We start from the raw sequence: 16,261 nt of genomic DNA, 5'->3' as shown, positions 1-16,261 counted from the left end.
TGGAAACGGTAAAGATATTGGTCAAAAGAGAAAATCTACGACGAAAGAGCAAGTACAACTTCAAAGTATAGTCATTAAGATGTTATTAAACCGGAATAACACAAAGTAAAAGCCACATTTAAAAAGAAATTCCAAATGATTATCCATTGATATTGTTTAACCTCGATTTTCTCGAAACTCGAGGCTTCCAGAGCGAAAGCTTATTTCACAGTTTCGTCCCGTCTTTTTGCCCAATATCACCTATCGGTCCATGAAATTCTTTGCTTGGAACGACATACGAGAAGTCACGGAAAAACTGAGAAAAATGACAAGCCTGTGGACGTAGGACGAAGAATTTCGTTGGAACACGAATTCCGCTGTACCGAGATCATAGAAGTACACTATACGTATCAGAACAGAAGAAAAAGAACAAAATCGTTGCCATACCGGTTTCTAACAGGGGAACACCGCTCGAGGGAGTTCATAAACGAAAGCGGCGCGGTTATCGAGCGGATCGATTTATTTCAACGGTGGAACGTGCCGATCTCGATTTAACCGATCTACCTGCACTTGCAGCGACGCAAACACGCGTATTCCGTCGGAGTAGGGCCGCGATCTATCGATCTCTGCACGCGTTCCGTGGCGAAAATCCGCCGAGCTGCCAGCTTACCGGGTTTCGTAACGCGTGTACCGTGCGATCGCCGCGAGTAAACCTGGTATCCTGCTGGTATACGTTTGCATACGTCGACGAACGATACTTGTATCACAGAAGCGTGTATTGGTATGGCGTGTTTATGAAATTTTAGATTTTTCGCTAATTTTAGAAATTGAATAATTTTTACAGTATTATACGGAGTGTCGCGTTTAACTCTACCATCCTTAACGACTCGCTTATTCGTCACGATACTGAGAAATGTTTTCGACAAGAGGCGTATGGCATAGAGAGAAACGTATTGCGGCTTTATTAATTTTTTCTTGTCGCACCTGGACGTTTTAAAACGTATTTAGAAAGCACGGCATGTCCTCCTCGATATCGTACAAATTTTAGCTGAAACGTTGTTTCGTATCATCGCAAATAAGAACGTAATTATGGATGGCAGAATTGGTGAGACATTCGGTATACGGTATAGAATGATTTCAAGTAGTTTGATGAGCTTTTCGAAAAGATAGCTTATACAATGTGTTGCATAAATTACAAAATCACCTTAAAATTTTCAAACGTGACAACATATTCAAATATCAAAAGACACCTCGTAAATAAAAGTACCAAATCCAATAATTTTCCAGCTCGCATGAGAGTGTCTGTCCAACTTGCCTGACTTTACTTTCATTTAAAGCGCGATGCAAATCTGGATCGCTCTCTAGAAACTTACGACGCAGAACAGCAGCGAAACAGTGTGTTTACAGTGCAAGAGAAGAGAAGAGAAGCAAGCGTGGAGCAGTAAAGCGGCGAACCAATGTAACTAGTAACTGGTGTCTCGACTTCCGGTTTCGACGCGGACGCGGCGTTCCCGGGCCGCGTTTCCGTGGGTTTCTGGATTACGTGCTGGCGTGCGACGGTGCGTGCTGGTTCATTATGCGCAAGAAAGCAAGAAAGAGGCGAGAACCGAGTCATTGCTATTCGAGGGCCGGCGCAGGAAACGGAAGTTCCCGATTATCCACAAGACACGACAAGTATCCTCGGATCGCAGCGTATTCAGCCTTACGGTTGTCAAACTGTCAACGTTGCGAGCTGCGGATATTGTCAGAAAATGGAGATAATTATGTTTTTGGGAAATTTCTGCTACATTGATCGAGAATATTTTATTTATTTTTGGCGGTTATTGGAAATTTAACGTGCATATATCTGTCGATCAAATATTTCTTTATTCGTTCATTTCAATATTTAAAAATTTATCAAGAAATTATTATAATTATCAGATAAGTTAGAATTATGAATATGTACATTCTTTTAGTTAGAATTTCTAAGAAATTAACAGATGAGATTAAATATTGTGCGCAGTAGGTCTGGACGATACTACGAGCAACGCTAATTGAAGAAGAAAGACGAGGGACAAGCGTCTTTGAGAAATTTCTGCAATATTAACAGAGAACATTTGTTTCGTTATTTTTTATTTGATACGGTCGACTTTACTTTTCATAATGTAGGTGTGATTCATGGCTCTGATTCCGACTTTTCTGACACATGTCGTCATCGCCGCGCGTACACAGGAACACGTGTCTACTCACGCAAGCGCGTACGAAGCACGAGGGAGTTTCATTGAGGAGCAGAGAGATGAATGAGTCAAGGAAGCGGACGTCATTCACAATAAATGTCACTCCCGTGGATACTGCCGATAGTCACGTGAATCCTCAAGAAATCTTCCTCTGTCACGCGTGCTTTGTTCTTCGTAACGGAACATTTTAATTGACAATAGCAGTAGGTTGAAAAACGTTAGGCTTGTCGTAGATATCATCTTATAGATATTATATAATACGTATATCTTAAATATTGTATCGTATGTTTGAAATTAAAATTACATTTTTCCAACAATCCAGACTCCATTCTTATCCTAAATTAAATCTTTCACAAGCATTACGTAACACTGTAACCACCGGGAGATCGCATAATTAATATCGCGAAAGATATCGTAAAATGAAAAATCCAAAATCGTTAGAAGAATAACAATATACGCGATATATTTCTACTGTGAGAACACGAAAGGGTCAAACCTCCGCCTATAAAATCTATCACCGACTCTACATCTATATAGTTATCTAATAGAAGATTGGTCACAGGAAATCATGCGAAAACACCAGTCGGTGAACGACTTTTCCTCGAGAAGGGAAAAGGCTGTCGCCGGTAGCGCGATTCGGTTGGTTGCGCTTGTCGCGTAAAAATCCACGTGAAAGGATCTGCAGGATCGCCACGTGGGCGTTTTCGACGACTTCTATTTTCACTGAATGGCCACTGGGCTTCGACCAGTGTACAGTATACATTAGTATACAACAATAAGAAGCCGCGGTACAATGAAGCATTCGTACCAAAAAGCCAGAAAAAAGTCGATCACAAAATTTCCCCTTTCCGAGATGGTTGAACATACGGCAGCTCGTTTTATCTTTAATCGAATAGAAGATATTCTAGCTGAAATGAGTCAGCTGAAAAATCTTTCAAGAATTCCTCGAAATTATTCAATTCTCGTCTGGGATTTTTTTCACACAGACTATCGAAGGAATCTCCGATATCCCCCTATTGCATGTCTGCTTTAATTACGCAGTAGTCTAAATAAAAACTGACTGGATTTTTCTTTGGTGGCAGACAATGCAGCAAGGCGAAACTCGAACGTGGAGACGACGAAAGGTCGTCAGACGAACTTCAATTGCTTCGGATGAAACGCGCCATTGTGTTCTCTCTCGGGTGACTATTAATTAGAATTAATTAGGAGATCGCGCGGAATTTCTCGTTTCGTATTACGGTATTTGCAACTTCGAGAAAAGTGATGTTCGTGAATGGAGAGAAATTATGTAACGGCTATTGAAAATCTGAGGGAGAAAAGTTGAATTGTTGAGACACAGCTTGGATTAAAAAATGTGAATACATTGTCGGAGTTTTAGTGTGATTTATCGCGATTTATACTTAAATGATTTATTTTAATTCATATTTAAATTTATATCGACCTAAACTTATATTTCCATAGTCGTTCGATTCTTTAGTAAACGAATTGTTATTCGTAATTGTAAATTGTTAATTGCTAGTTGATTGCAGTTGACTACTCTACTTTGCTAGAAAGGTAATATAAAATAATTCTGTATTTTTTATGAAAACACTCCTATCGCAATTTTACAAGGATATCTTAGCACAATTTTTCCACGATTTCTAAACACAAAATTTTCTCCTCCACCGATTTTACGCGTACGAATTCTCCTTGGTCCAGTGGAACTCAGATGAAAAAAAAAACTCCGCAAGACGACGATTAGCAAAATCCGACACAATTAAAGCAAACTTATACAAACGTAATCTCTATATTCTACTTGGATGTAAAAATCCAAAGGTAATCAAGGTCCAAAATGAAGATAAAGAATTTGTGCAAAATTCAAAACAAAATTTCCGCGGTAATAAAATTTATAGAAACAGAGTATTTCGAATAAAAATTTGTTCATAAAAAATAATGGACGAAAAAAACTCGATTGGTCGGTCGAAAAACATATGCGAGCATTTTATAGCGTATATACGGAGCAAAATGAGTAAACTGGAGATTATTGTATAATATATCGCCGAAGATAAAAGATCGAGAGACGATCAAGGTAAAAGACAGAGCGACGATGCATTATTTATGTGGTATGTATTGCGCGGTGAAGTGTGCGATACGTGCCTGATATTTTATAGTTTGCGTATTTCACCAGTGAATTTGTAATCCCATTTTATCGGCTACTCAATGTCACGCAATTGTTGCTTTATTTATTCAGCGACCAGGGTATTTTTCTCGGCGTCGATTTTTATATAAATAGCTCTTTTATGTCTCAATATTTCGAACACAAAATGCATAATGTATGTATGCATTTGCAATTTGTTCTTATTTAGAATTTAATAAGACACACTTCTGATCTAAGTAATTGATTTGAAAATTAAATTAATCGAATTAATTTTCCAGTTAAACTAAATGTAATTAGACAAACTGCGATATATCAAACCTTTCCCCAAATAGTTTCATAATTAGTCTCACGATCGTCTAGGGAATTTCAACATTTCCACTTAACCTATATATTGCTCAATCGGAATTTTCTCCTCCACGAGAATATTTAAAACGGTTTTAATTCGTAGAAATTGTTCCGGTAAAACGCCGTCGAATTATTCCCCCTTCGCGCTTCGCTTTCATTTTTTTCCAAACATTCCTCGCCACGGTCCGTACACTTTATTAGAGCGAGGCATTGATAACAACATGGCGACTTTCGTGCTTCCCCTAAGAACACCGCCATGTTTAACAGTCTATATAATTGCGCACGATTACAGGCACGCAGCCCAGAAATTGTTTGCCCGGAAAAACAGTCGTCGCTTGATTTCTTCGAAGGAATTTCGATTTCATTAAGACGACTTGGTTTTCATTGATTTACGATTTTATTTCCATCTGCTTATTGGTAGAAAGGAGAAGCTGTGTTGTATGATTCATTTTTAAGTATTTAGAAGTTCTTTTTGCGATCCTATTTTATGTCTTTATAAATTATTATGATAATTGTTAACAGCTCCCGTTAACACAGAGCACAGAATATTTCAGGAAATTTCTTTAATTTCATTATAAGTTTATGACAAAATATCGACCGTCATTGTTACAAAAGCTTCAATTACCTACGTCACTAAAATGGTAACGTGCACACAGTGGGTCACGAAACAATACTGAAAGTATCATAAGGACGCATTAGTTAATCATGTCTTGGAATGCTAAGAATAACATACAAGGATCTAAAAGAAAAAACTACGGTTCTTCAACTTAGAAATGATTCAAATGGTTCAGGCTTTCTTCGAATTATTCGATAGAATAATTACATGCATGCATTTACGTGATACAATGTTGTATTATTTGACACAGAAATTAGGTACATACATTGGTGTGCTCAATTTCAATTTCTGTATCAAATAATTTGAAAGAAAACCTCAAGAATAAAAAAAAGATACAAAAATATGGAAGATCCGTTTCTCGACGAAATTTCCGAAATACAATCGCATCGATGCATAATGATGGGCATTATTCGACAACGTGAGAGAGTGAAATTAAGATCGTGACTGACTGACTCGCGTCTTACGTGACATCGGCCAGAGACACGCTTCGAAAGGTCTAACCGCATCCTTGCGCCGCAGTTACGCGGTTACGTAAGAAGAAAAGTCAGACAACCAGGTGGCGAGAACAGGATAGCCAACTGTGCTCGAGGTGGGGACGAGAAAAGTCGAGAAAAGTGTGCTCAGCCAAACGAGATTCCAGAAAATACGCGGCTCCTCATAAAAGACGCTATATATATGTGTGTGTACTACTTACGCTGCTTTATCTTTAAAAAGATTGACCAAATTAATTTATGTATAATTACTAAGGACACGCGTTTAAGTTAGATTCGAGGTTTTCAAGGAAATAGAAAAGATGAGAGAAACGTGATTTTTAAATCTTTGATATTTTGAGTGCTGGAATAAGATTAAGAGGATTTTACGAGATTTTGAAGATCTTTCGACAGTTTTATTAGTAAAGTAATTAATGGTTGAGGATTTATTAGTAGATGTATAATTAAGGGATAATCTTGTTAATAGAATAATTGATAGTCTGGGATTTGTTGACGGAATAACTTCATTAACAGAATAATTAATAGTTCAGGATTCGTTAATAGAATAATCGCTAGTTTAGTATTTATGAGTAGAATAATTTTGTTAATAGGATAATCGTTTTAACTTTCCGTTCAAATAGATTTGTACACGCGTAAGATCAAGAAATACCACCGATGTGAAAGATTATACGTATCAATATACAGAATTTTAAAGTCAGATCTCAGTATTAAGATAAGTGTGTCTAGATTGCAACGATTAACGTTTACAAGCGGATAGCATTTGCGAAATTCACAAGCGTTAAATCGTGTCGCGTCTAATTGGCAAGGAAGTGAATCTGTTAGGTTAACTAAGTACGCCGACGATGATCGTTACAGGATCGTATTTCGAGGCCGACCTATCATTGAAAAAAGCTCCTGTACCATTTTACTTAATTAAACGCCTATCCAATCCGATTTATATCTATCGAATGATCGCGGAGAAAGTAATTGCGGAAACATCAAGCGGACAAATACAAAAAATACGAAAATTTTTCCATTTCACAAAATCAACGAAAACAAACTTACTATATTGATCCTGCGTAAGCTTCGTTCATATGAATCGCCCTATAAAATCTAACCTAAAAACCGAAGTTGATAAGTTCAATGAGCTACGAGCCAATAATTTCAACAGACGCTGTACTTTATGTATCAAAGCCTAATAAGTGATTAAACTTCACATCGATTGCCTAATTAAACAAAAATAATATACTCGTCATAGTCGTTCTGTATGTTCTTCGTATATGTGAATCACCTTATAAAACTTAACCTAAAAGTCACGTTTAACAAGTTCAACGAGCTACGAAGCGATTTCGGCAGACATTGAAGTTCGTATCTGAAAGCCTAACGATCGATTATTAAACTTTACTTCGATCCTCTAATTAGACGGACAATCGATACTCCATTGTAACGCGATTATACTTGACGGTATTATGATCGCGTGCAGGTAAAATCAGCATGGCTCCGCAAAAGCGAAAGTCAATTATTTCGTTCGCTCGAGTCGTTATGCAAAATTCTGCTAATATGCGGCGTGCTGGTTATTTATAGAGTGACTGGACAATTCTCTGGACTTTCTAGGCCTGTTACCCGCGACCGGGGTCGCAATTTTGACGACCTTTCGATTAATGGCCGCACATTATGCGTGATTATATAATCCTGAGTAGGAGATTCTACAGGAGAAGAAGAAGAAGTAGAGCTCCGTTTATATCAACGCATACAGCTATAGCGCATCAGTAAATTTGCTAATTTTTCCTACTATCAAATATTCTTTATTTAAAATTATTATTTTTTGCGTGTGAGTAATCAGAAGTTTAACGAAATGCATACTTTGCAATAATGTCTACTTACGTAACGAATGTTTAACCATTTAAGGAACATTGTTCGATCACATTTCTTTAGTTGTATTCGGGGAATTCTAAGTCGAATTTTATAAACTGTATTTATTAAACTGGATGTACAAAAGCTATTTTATAAGACCGAGTCTATAAAATTGAATCTAGAAAGTGAATTTGATACATTACACTTCTTGAATCAAATTTATAAAGTAGAACTCATGCAATTGAATCTATAAAACTGAACTTGTTGAAACGAGTTTGTTACGTCGAATTTATATTGAATTCGCGATATCCGCAGTCTGATTATGCAATTAAGTTTCAATTACATGCATTTAGAAGTTAAGATATCCAAGGAATAAAAGATACGAATTCTCAAAATCTATAATATTCGCAATATAACACCGCTATAATATTCGCTGTACCATTCGATAAGTATCAAAATGGTGAGCGAAATGAAGCAGACAGGAGAATGATGGACAGCACGAATTTGCGAACAACGTCGCGAATGAATCATTCGCAAATGGTTGAATCATTTGTACGTTTACGATGCGAGGGCGTGCGCCGCGTTGACGCCACGCATGGAAACGAGCACCGTTGATCGCGGCGTATCGCGATCGAGAGAAGAAAGTCCCTGCCCGATGGTGAACGAACCGGGTTGCGTGGCACGCCGCTTCCAGGCAGAAGCGTGAACAATGCGGAAGAATATTTCTCGAACGATCGAAAAGATACCAGTCTATTTCCGCGTTTTCCAAACCAAGGAAAATGGATCATAACTCCGCTTCGAAATGCCAAACGAACAGTGTATCGACATTTTCTTTTCGATCGACGAGTACTTCTTCTCTCCATGATAATAGGGTCGAACGTTTGTTATTGCAATTTTAGTACTCTTATGCGGTGTTCAATTTGGAAAAAGGAACTCAAGACGAGGTAAAACAAATATATCGTTTAGATTCGTTGACTATCGGTGCAAAATAATTCTTCGCTGCTATAAGCATGGTCGTGATATAATCTCAAATATCATTAGGCTTCCAAACTAATTTCGAAATCAGAGTCTGTTTCAAAACAAGAGTCGATCTGTTTTACGATTAGAAATCCATTACTGAATTTCACTACCCACGAATCCATTAATCACTGCGAGTTTATACTCGCTGAACCTTACTGCATTGACAATTTGCAACTGTATTCTCAGAAATATACGTCAACCTATAACCGTATCGGATATCTCTTTGATAGCTTTCCAGTTGATTCCCTAGATCAAGTTACGACTTCGTTTCTAATCCAATCGATCCGTTTGCTAATTTATTCGGTACTCTGTCGGTCACTGTGTGATTTCCTTTAAAATCTCCTTGACAGAATTGCGAACAGTCTGAAATCTCGTTAATCGAGTCGCTGGCTGCCACTGCATTTACAAACTTGCTCCAAATGTTGTCGATGTATTTGCAATTATATATATCTAAGGACATGGTCCTAAGAAGATGATCAATCTGCGCAGAACGAGAGCATCGTAACGAGAAAACGTACGAACGACCTTAAAAGAGGTCGAACAGATCGCCAATAGAAGGCAAGCAGTCGTGAGTTTCGTAGACAACGAATGACTCATTGATTATTGCATTCGTGTAGTAACCGCGGGGGCGGTTTTCGCTCATCTTTCGGTAGAAATGCAACCGTGGGACGCCTCAAGAAAGTCTTACGACAGCGTAAATTGAAATTTTTACGGAATTATTGATTTCAAACTGTCAGATAATCTATCTCCCATGAAACAATTAATTCTCTCTTTTTTTTTTAAATATTCTCTCTTAATGACGAATGAGCATTTGTCTAAAGTGATTTTATACCATTCCCTACAATGTACGCATGTTACAACGACATGTGCGTTTCGATATTTTCCAAAGTAATTTTTCGACTAAAATATCTAAAAGCTGAAGTAAAATATCTGAAATGCCCAAAGTACCTAAATTCCAGTCTCCATAGACATTGCTAATCTCAACACGAGAAACCCTACCGCCGTTGCATTGTCGAGAAATACAGGATACGTATAGTCAAAGCTTCGAACACTAAAACAAGCCATCCCCGAGGAACGACACATAAAATTCCTGGTCTGGACGCAAACGGCAGGCTTTGTATTCATTACACTCGCCATTTGCGTGTTGGAAGAGTCGCGTCTCTGGACCACCAGCCGTGAAACGTGCGAATCCACCTTTGTACAAGCGTATTTACATTCACGTAGGAGCTAAATGGAAGTTGCATCGGGCAAGGAATGCAGCCTCGTGGGACATCCGTCCGTGAAACGTATGCATCGCGGTCGAACCACGTGGGACGTTCGTATACACTACTGTTCATAAGTCGACTCGAAGTAACAGTATTCGAGTATTGCCTAATTTGCACAAAAGTTAACGATAAATCAATAACTAGGAAATTAGAATAGAATCCGTAGGCACGTTCGATCGCCTGGCAATTTTATTACCTCGAGAAAATCTGTTTGTCGAAAGAATTCTTCAACGTATCTTTTACCAAAGAATTTTCTGAGATAGTGAAATTCGGAGACAGAGCCCTGAGAACTTTCTCCCAAAATATCCTTCATCGAAGAATTTTCCGAGGTATTAAAGCTGTTAAGGTAATTCCTGGTTCTATAGAACGCGTAGAAATTCCAAACTTTTGAACGTCAGTGTACGTCCACTTGTTTGCGATTTTATTGCGGCTCGTACATCCTCCTGTCTTCCCAGAAAATCCTTTGCGTCCGTCTCCGGTGAATCGACTTATGTATCTTCCTCCTTGTAAGCCTTGTCGAGAGTCTCGAATGTTTCTCGTGGAGAATAGTAAGCCTTTGATTTGGGTTTAAGGCGTGTATACTATACCACACAGGGATTTTTTTTAGCAAACAGCGTGGGAGGATGACTGAGAAGTACGTATTTTCGTTTAGAGAGGAATTCGGTTTCGGAGTATTTTGTTTAAACTGTATTATCGAGGACTTTTCTGGAAAAAATGATTGACTTAATATACGAAACAGATGTACAGGTTTGAGTTTTCAAATGTAAGAGTGAAAGAAAAATACGACGTAGTAACGGGTATATTAAAAAACAATTTCATTGATCCTACAAGCATAATTCAATATTTAATGCAAAATAAAAAAGGGACAAAGGAAATTTAATCTAATCAAAAATTCTAGCAAAGTAATTAAATTATTCAAAAAACGTGTCTAATTGGTGGTAGATATCACGAGGCACGTCTTCGCGTGTAGATGGTGTATCGCGATACTAACTGGGTTTTCGTGTCGAGTCAAGGTGTTTCCTACGTGAACGTAAACACGAGACCGTACGTCGGCCACGATACGAGAATCGCGAATGAATCGTGCCGATGGGAGGAAAGGAGAGAATCTCGTACGGCGGAAGAATCGCGAATAGTTTCGGTGCACACATACGCCATTCTGTCCAGGCAACGCTAATTGCTCAAGAACCTGCCATTAGTTTCTTCATTTCTCTCCCTTGCGACTACCAACTAGGATCGATCGGCGCGATCATTAATTGGACATGTCGATTAAAATTACTTGAATTTCTGAGACACTGGCAAATATTTTACAATTTTTACGTATCTTATATCCGCCGATTAAACGTAAAGGTTAACGTAAATTTACGCAGGTTAAATATACGGAATATGAAAAAGTCAGATGCGTCAATTTCCGATGATACTTATTATCACAGGTTAAAAGTATAAAATATAAGAAAAGTTCGTTATGAGATGTTCTTCCACCATCAATGGCGATAACGACGATAGAACAACATTTAATTTAACGGATGGTATTGAAACGTACGTAGTGGACGTAGTGAAAAAGAGAAAAGAAAAAGAAAATGGAAGGTAGTAGAGCGATAAAGTACAGAAGGATGCAGTGCATGCACTCCATGCAGCCATTTGCACTTCCTCCACGCATTGTTCGGTTTCCCTCCGACTTTCGAGGACCTCGTATGCAACGAGGCAAGTTGAGTTAGGTCAACCCTCGATCCGAGGCTGCGTATTCCTCCTCGGATGCATTGTTCCCGCGATGCACCATATTGCATTCCATTATTTCGACCACATGCGTGCAACCGAGGCAACGATTGATTCGCGAGGGGAGTTGAATTTTACTCGAAATTTCCACTAAACTTGTTGCTGGCAAATCGACGGTAACATCTTTCTTTCGAATATTTCGAATCGGTAAATTAGATTGATAGGGGAGATGATAGGAGAGAATTAGGTTGACGAGACTCACCTTGCAACAAAAATCCATGCAGCGCGAGGTTCATGGCTACGATCAATTCCTTCAGCCTGAAACAGAAGAATTTTTCGTGGTTAGTGATTAAATTTCTGGCAAAAATTTTATTTTATTTTACTTTCTCACGGTATTATTATGAAAGTATAAATTAGTGGATATTAATAAATGTTTGTTCAATATTGGATATAAATTTATCGAATTTATTCTATAATAAATAACGTAACGTCAATCGTTATATATATATATATATATATATATATATATATTATATATATATATATATATTATTTGTCATATAGTAAGTGTAACATTATTTGAAATATTTATTATTTAGAAATTATTCTTTCAAATAGAGAAGAGATTGAGATCTGCGATAGCGTAGATGAAAATACACGTTTCAAAGATGCACTGGTCAGGTTCAAGAGAGAATACGTAAAGTTTCCGAGCGGATAGGAATGAATTTACTTTGTTCAGAGATTCTTGTACGCCTTCGTGCAATTTAGCCGCAATTAGCATCTCTTAGCGTTGCATTATTGCCATCTATCATTCGTCAGTCTTGAAAAGCGGGAATTTTCTGATCGATCCCTCGATTCTGCCCGAACATTGCATCCGTTCGATCAATTAAAAGCAATTAGTCTTATGAAAGACCACGTTTAAGCCGATCGTACGTGAAATGCGCGGATAATTGTGGCGATTGTACTGCTCTTGGGCAACCTATCCGCGAAGCACATAATTTAGCGAGGTTCTCTAAACAGCGATCGAGTAGTAGTTTTGAATGAATTTTCCAATGTTAGTAAATGCTCCTTATTCTCGATGAAATACAATAAAAGAGAAAAAGAGAACATACATCGAGCGTTTACAGAAAAGTACCAACTTTATAATCCATCGGCCATTCAGCACACCTAGATCAATTCTCAAACTTGTTCAAACTCCGAAATCTAACATGCCACTACTTCAAACTGCTCCAAACTTTATCAAACAGGATTCAAACTTTTTCAAACAGGACCAAATAAAAAGCTACACGAGAGTACCAAACTACTAGAAAATTTAGGGTAGAAAAGAAATTTCGTCTAACTGGTTAAACGAAGCCACTGGAAGTCAGAGCTTCGATCATTCGGATCGATAAAATTCGAACATGTGCAGTGGATCAACGGTGGCGCACTCGAAAGTCCTCGTCGGAGCACAATGGCCGCGTTGCAGCGGAATTAATTCAGGTCGAGCACGTAGGAACACGAGCGGGTAACGGTGCCTCTTTGCAAGCCACAAAACGGCCAACGGAATTGTTTCTGGCACGGCAGACTTCTTTTCCCCGTTTTCGCGATCCTTGCTTAAGTACTGAGCCAATTAATAATCTCTTCCTATCTCATGTCAAAATTGATTCGATGCTCTTTACACGTAGTTCGTTCCATCGCATCATTTTCATAGTACAAAATTATCATTAATCTTACTTCTATCGTTAAAGCTTACATTCATATACGTATAATTCGATTCATTTCATTTTTTGAAAACCTTGAAGATCCAACGATGTCAAACGTCGTCAAATGCATCGATAACTACACCTATCGATAACTCCGATTTGCTTTACAATCGACGAAGCGCTCGAACGAGTAATAAATAAATTCCGTGAAATGATCGCCATTGAATAAATGTGGGAAAGGAACGTTGGAAACGAAGAATGGAGGGATCCAGCGAGAGCAACAAAGTCAAGTAAAGTTTCGTCAGATCTTGTAATAGGAATGAACCACCCGATTGTGGTATTTTGTTTCGCTTAGCGCGTCACGAAAACGTCCACCGACGTCTTGGTCGATCGCGGCCCTCGTGGTGAATACGAAATCGAGGAACACGGCCGCCATTAACGTGCGTACAATTCCTGATGAGCCGTGCTCTTTCGTCTCCTGTACCGTAACCATTCGTCGAGGACTCGTCGGGAATTTCATGTACCGCGACCTCGTGGAACCAAAAATCTAAAAATTTGATAAACTCTGAGAAATGAGTTTTTTAATATCAAACGTAACATACTGTTTGGTAATTCGTCGTTTTCTAAGGACGAAGAAGCAACGATAACGTAAGAAGTTGACGGACTTGCAGAATTTTGTTTCTTCGATATTAATGAAAAAGTTCTTCATAGATTTCCTATATGCGATAGTTTTATATGGAAGTTTTATGGGAACTTTTTCTTTGGAAAATGTAACATAATGCTCGTCGGTTTGTCGTCTTCTTAGGACAAAGAAGTAACGCGAATGTAAGCATTTGATAGATTTCGAGTAAATATACACGAGCTTAAAGAATCGTTTACGTTGTCCCAGGGAGAAATGGAAATGTGCAGTTATATGAAAATTGTGATTCATGCAAGATATGATCGTATGCATGGTTGCACGGTTTCTTTCTTTCCTTTGCATCCGTGGCGATCCTCTTTCGCCTTAAAGACGATTTTCACCTTACGTAAAACCGGCACATCGGCCGTGACTCGTTTCCATGGCGAACGACTTTCCCCGATTCTGTATCGCGAACGTTGTACAGTTTAAAAACGATCGATGCCACGCCTTTGGATACTTGCCAGATAATCATATGGTTACTTTTCTCATTACAAACGACTTTACGCTCTTTTCATTCGTCGGGTAAGCTTTCGTACAACGAATTTTTGGTATTGCTTGCGTATAATGATCATTTTTCGTCTTATATAAAAAAAAAATGGAATTTAATTTTTTGCCTTACATAAAAGTTCATTACAATGAACAATGATTTACATCTGCCTGTTTTACGATATTCTTCCTCGAGTTACTTAACAGTTTTTGATCAAATCTTACTTCAAAGTTCCACACCGCAGTTTATATAATTCCTGTGCACTGTATACTTCACACCTGAGAACGGAACTTTACTTAAATAAACTAAAAAACTTTGCTTCTTTCACTCGCTGTAATTTCACTAGACCTGGTAGCGGATCAAACACTTTCCAACGATATCAAACTCGTTTGCTAATACAGTTCGCTAGGAATATATAAAGTATAGTACTTTCCAGTCATTTTTACTGTTACATAGCTACTTACTATTTCAGTAAGGATCAAAGAGAAGAAACATGTAAAAATGTCCGTACCGAGTAAATATTTCTTTCTGCTTTTCCCTTTCTATTTTTAAAAGTAGAAAATTCAAGGACGTCTGGAAAGGCTACTTGACTAGCGACGACTGTATTATGTGCAGGTGAATTCGTGTAAAGAACCTCTAAGCAGGTCGTTTCGTAATTGATTACGGGTCTCATTGATGATTGCAATTAAGCTGTTACACGAATCCTTAACTTTTTACCTACCTAAAAATCTAATCAAATTTAACGTATTATCGTCATAACCTAAGCTAATCTATCTAACTTGATTTAATTTAAGCTAATCTAATCTGACCTAGATACATTTTGAATCAAATAGCATTCAGTCGTACAAAGTGCTTCGAAACTCGAAATTCGCATTAGAAAGTCGAAGACCGAAATCCAGCTGCGCGAAGCCACGGGGACAACGTCTGAATGCACCGGAGGATCTAGATCACGGAGGACGAGGATCGACACGCGAGGCCGCGGGCAATATCCGGTCGATCGATCTACGAGCGGAAACGAGGACCGTTCTCCGTTCAGAAAAGGGATTGTTCCACTCGACTATAACGTAACACGTTCAATCGTCTCGGGAAAATCGTTTTCTTCGAAACGTAGCGAGGGCGAGTTCGTGATGACTCTGTGTGCCGGGACGAAGTCGATCGATCGTTTTAGAAAGTCGAGGATGCGCTCGAGGAGGATCTTAAATCATTCGTTGGCAAATAAATCCTCCGTTGCCGTTACCTTGACACTTAACGACGCTGTTATGAATATTGTAATGTGGTCGAGATTGAAATAGCCATGGAACGGTGAAATGTTAATTTGTTCGAGGAAACGTTTGCACATTTTTACGCTTTTTACGAAGAAAGATTTTTTTTCCTAAGACAAAGACAGGTGTCGTTGACGCGTAATGTGAGTTACGACTTAACCCTTAAATCGAAGATTAGGAAATAGAAAATTGAGACGTGCAAGATTAAGAACTAAATCATTTGCTTGATCTTTGCATCGCTGTGTTCTACTACGGTCACTTTCATTTTTCCAATTTTATTTTTCTAACGAAAATATATCACGATACATCTAAAGCTATCATACGTTAATCTTCTTATACATTTGCTGGCTATTTACTATATTTTACGTTGAAGCGAAGAAAACAGAAGTAGTCCACGATCCATTCATCCGCGGATCTAGAATCCTCGATTCGCAACTCTCGATCTCGAGGCTGATTTATGTATCCCCGAGTGGATTCCGTGTGCTCTAGAAAGATTTTCTCCGTCGATAGCTCGTTCAATCGTTGCGCTTTTACAT

The 16,261-nt window shown here is 38.4% G+C and overlaps 1 protein-coding gene across 3 annotated transcripts in view; it reads right to left on the bottom strand.

Moving 5' to 3' along the window:
• LOC117160150 (uncharacterized) overlaps nucleotides 1-16,261 on the bottom strand; it is a 48,571-nt gene that overhangs the window by 17,960 nt on the left and 14,350 nt on the right. For all 3 annotated transcript variants that reach the window (XM_076625318.1, XM_076625316.1, XM_076625317.1), the window contains one exon: nucleotides 11,878-11,933. In XM_076625318.1, the coding sequence (XP_076481433.1) occupies nucleotides 11,878-11,911 (34 nt within the window). In that variant the 5' untranslated portion in view covers nucleotides 11,912-11,933. The remainder of the gene's footprint in view (nucleotides 1-11,877; nucleotides 11,934-16,261) is intronic.

This window comes from Bombus vancouverensis, chromosome 16 (assembly GCF_051014615.1).
Source record: "Bombus vancouverensis nearcticus chromosome 16, iyBomVanc1_principal, whole genome shotgun sequence".
NCBI lineage: Eukaryota > Metazoa > Arthropoda > Insecta > Hymenoptera > Apidae > Bombus > Bombus vancouverensis.
This window is presented reverse-complemented; position numbering and strand designations above follow the sequence as displayed.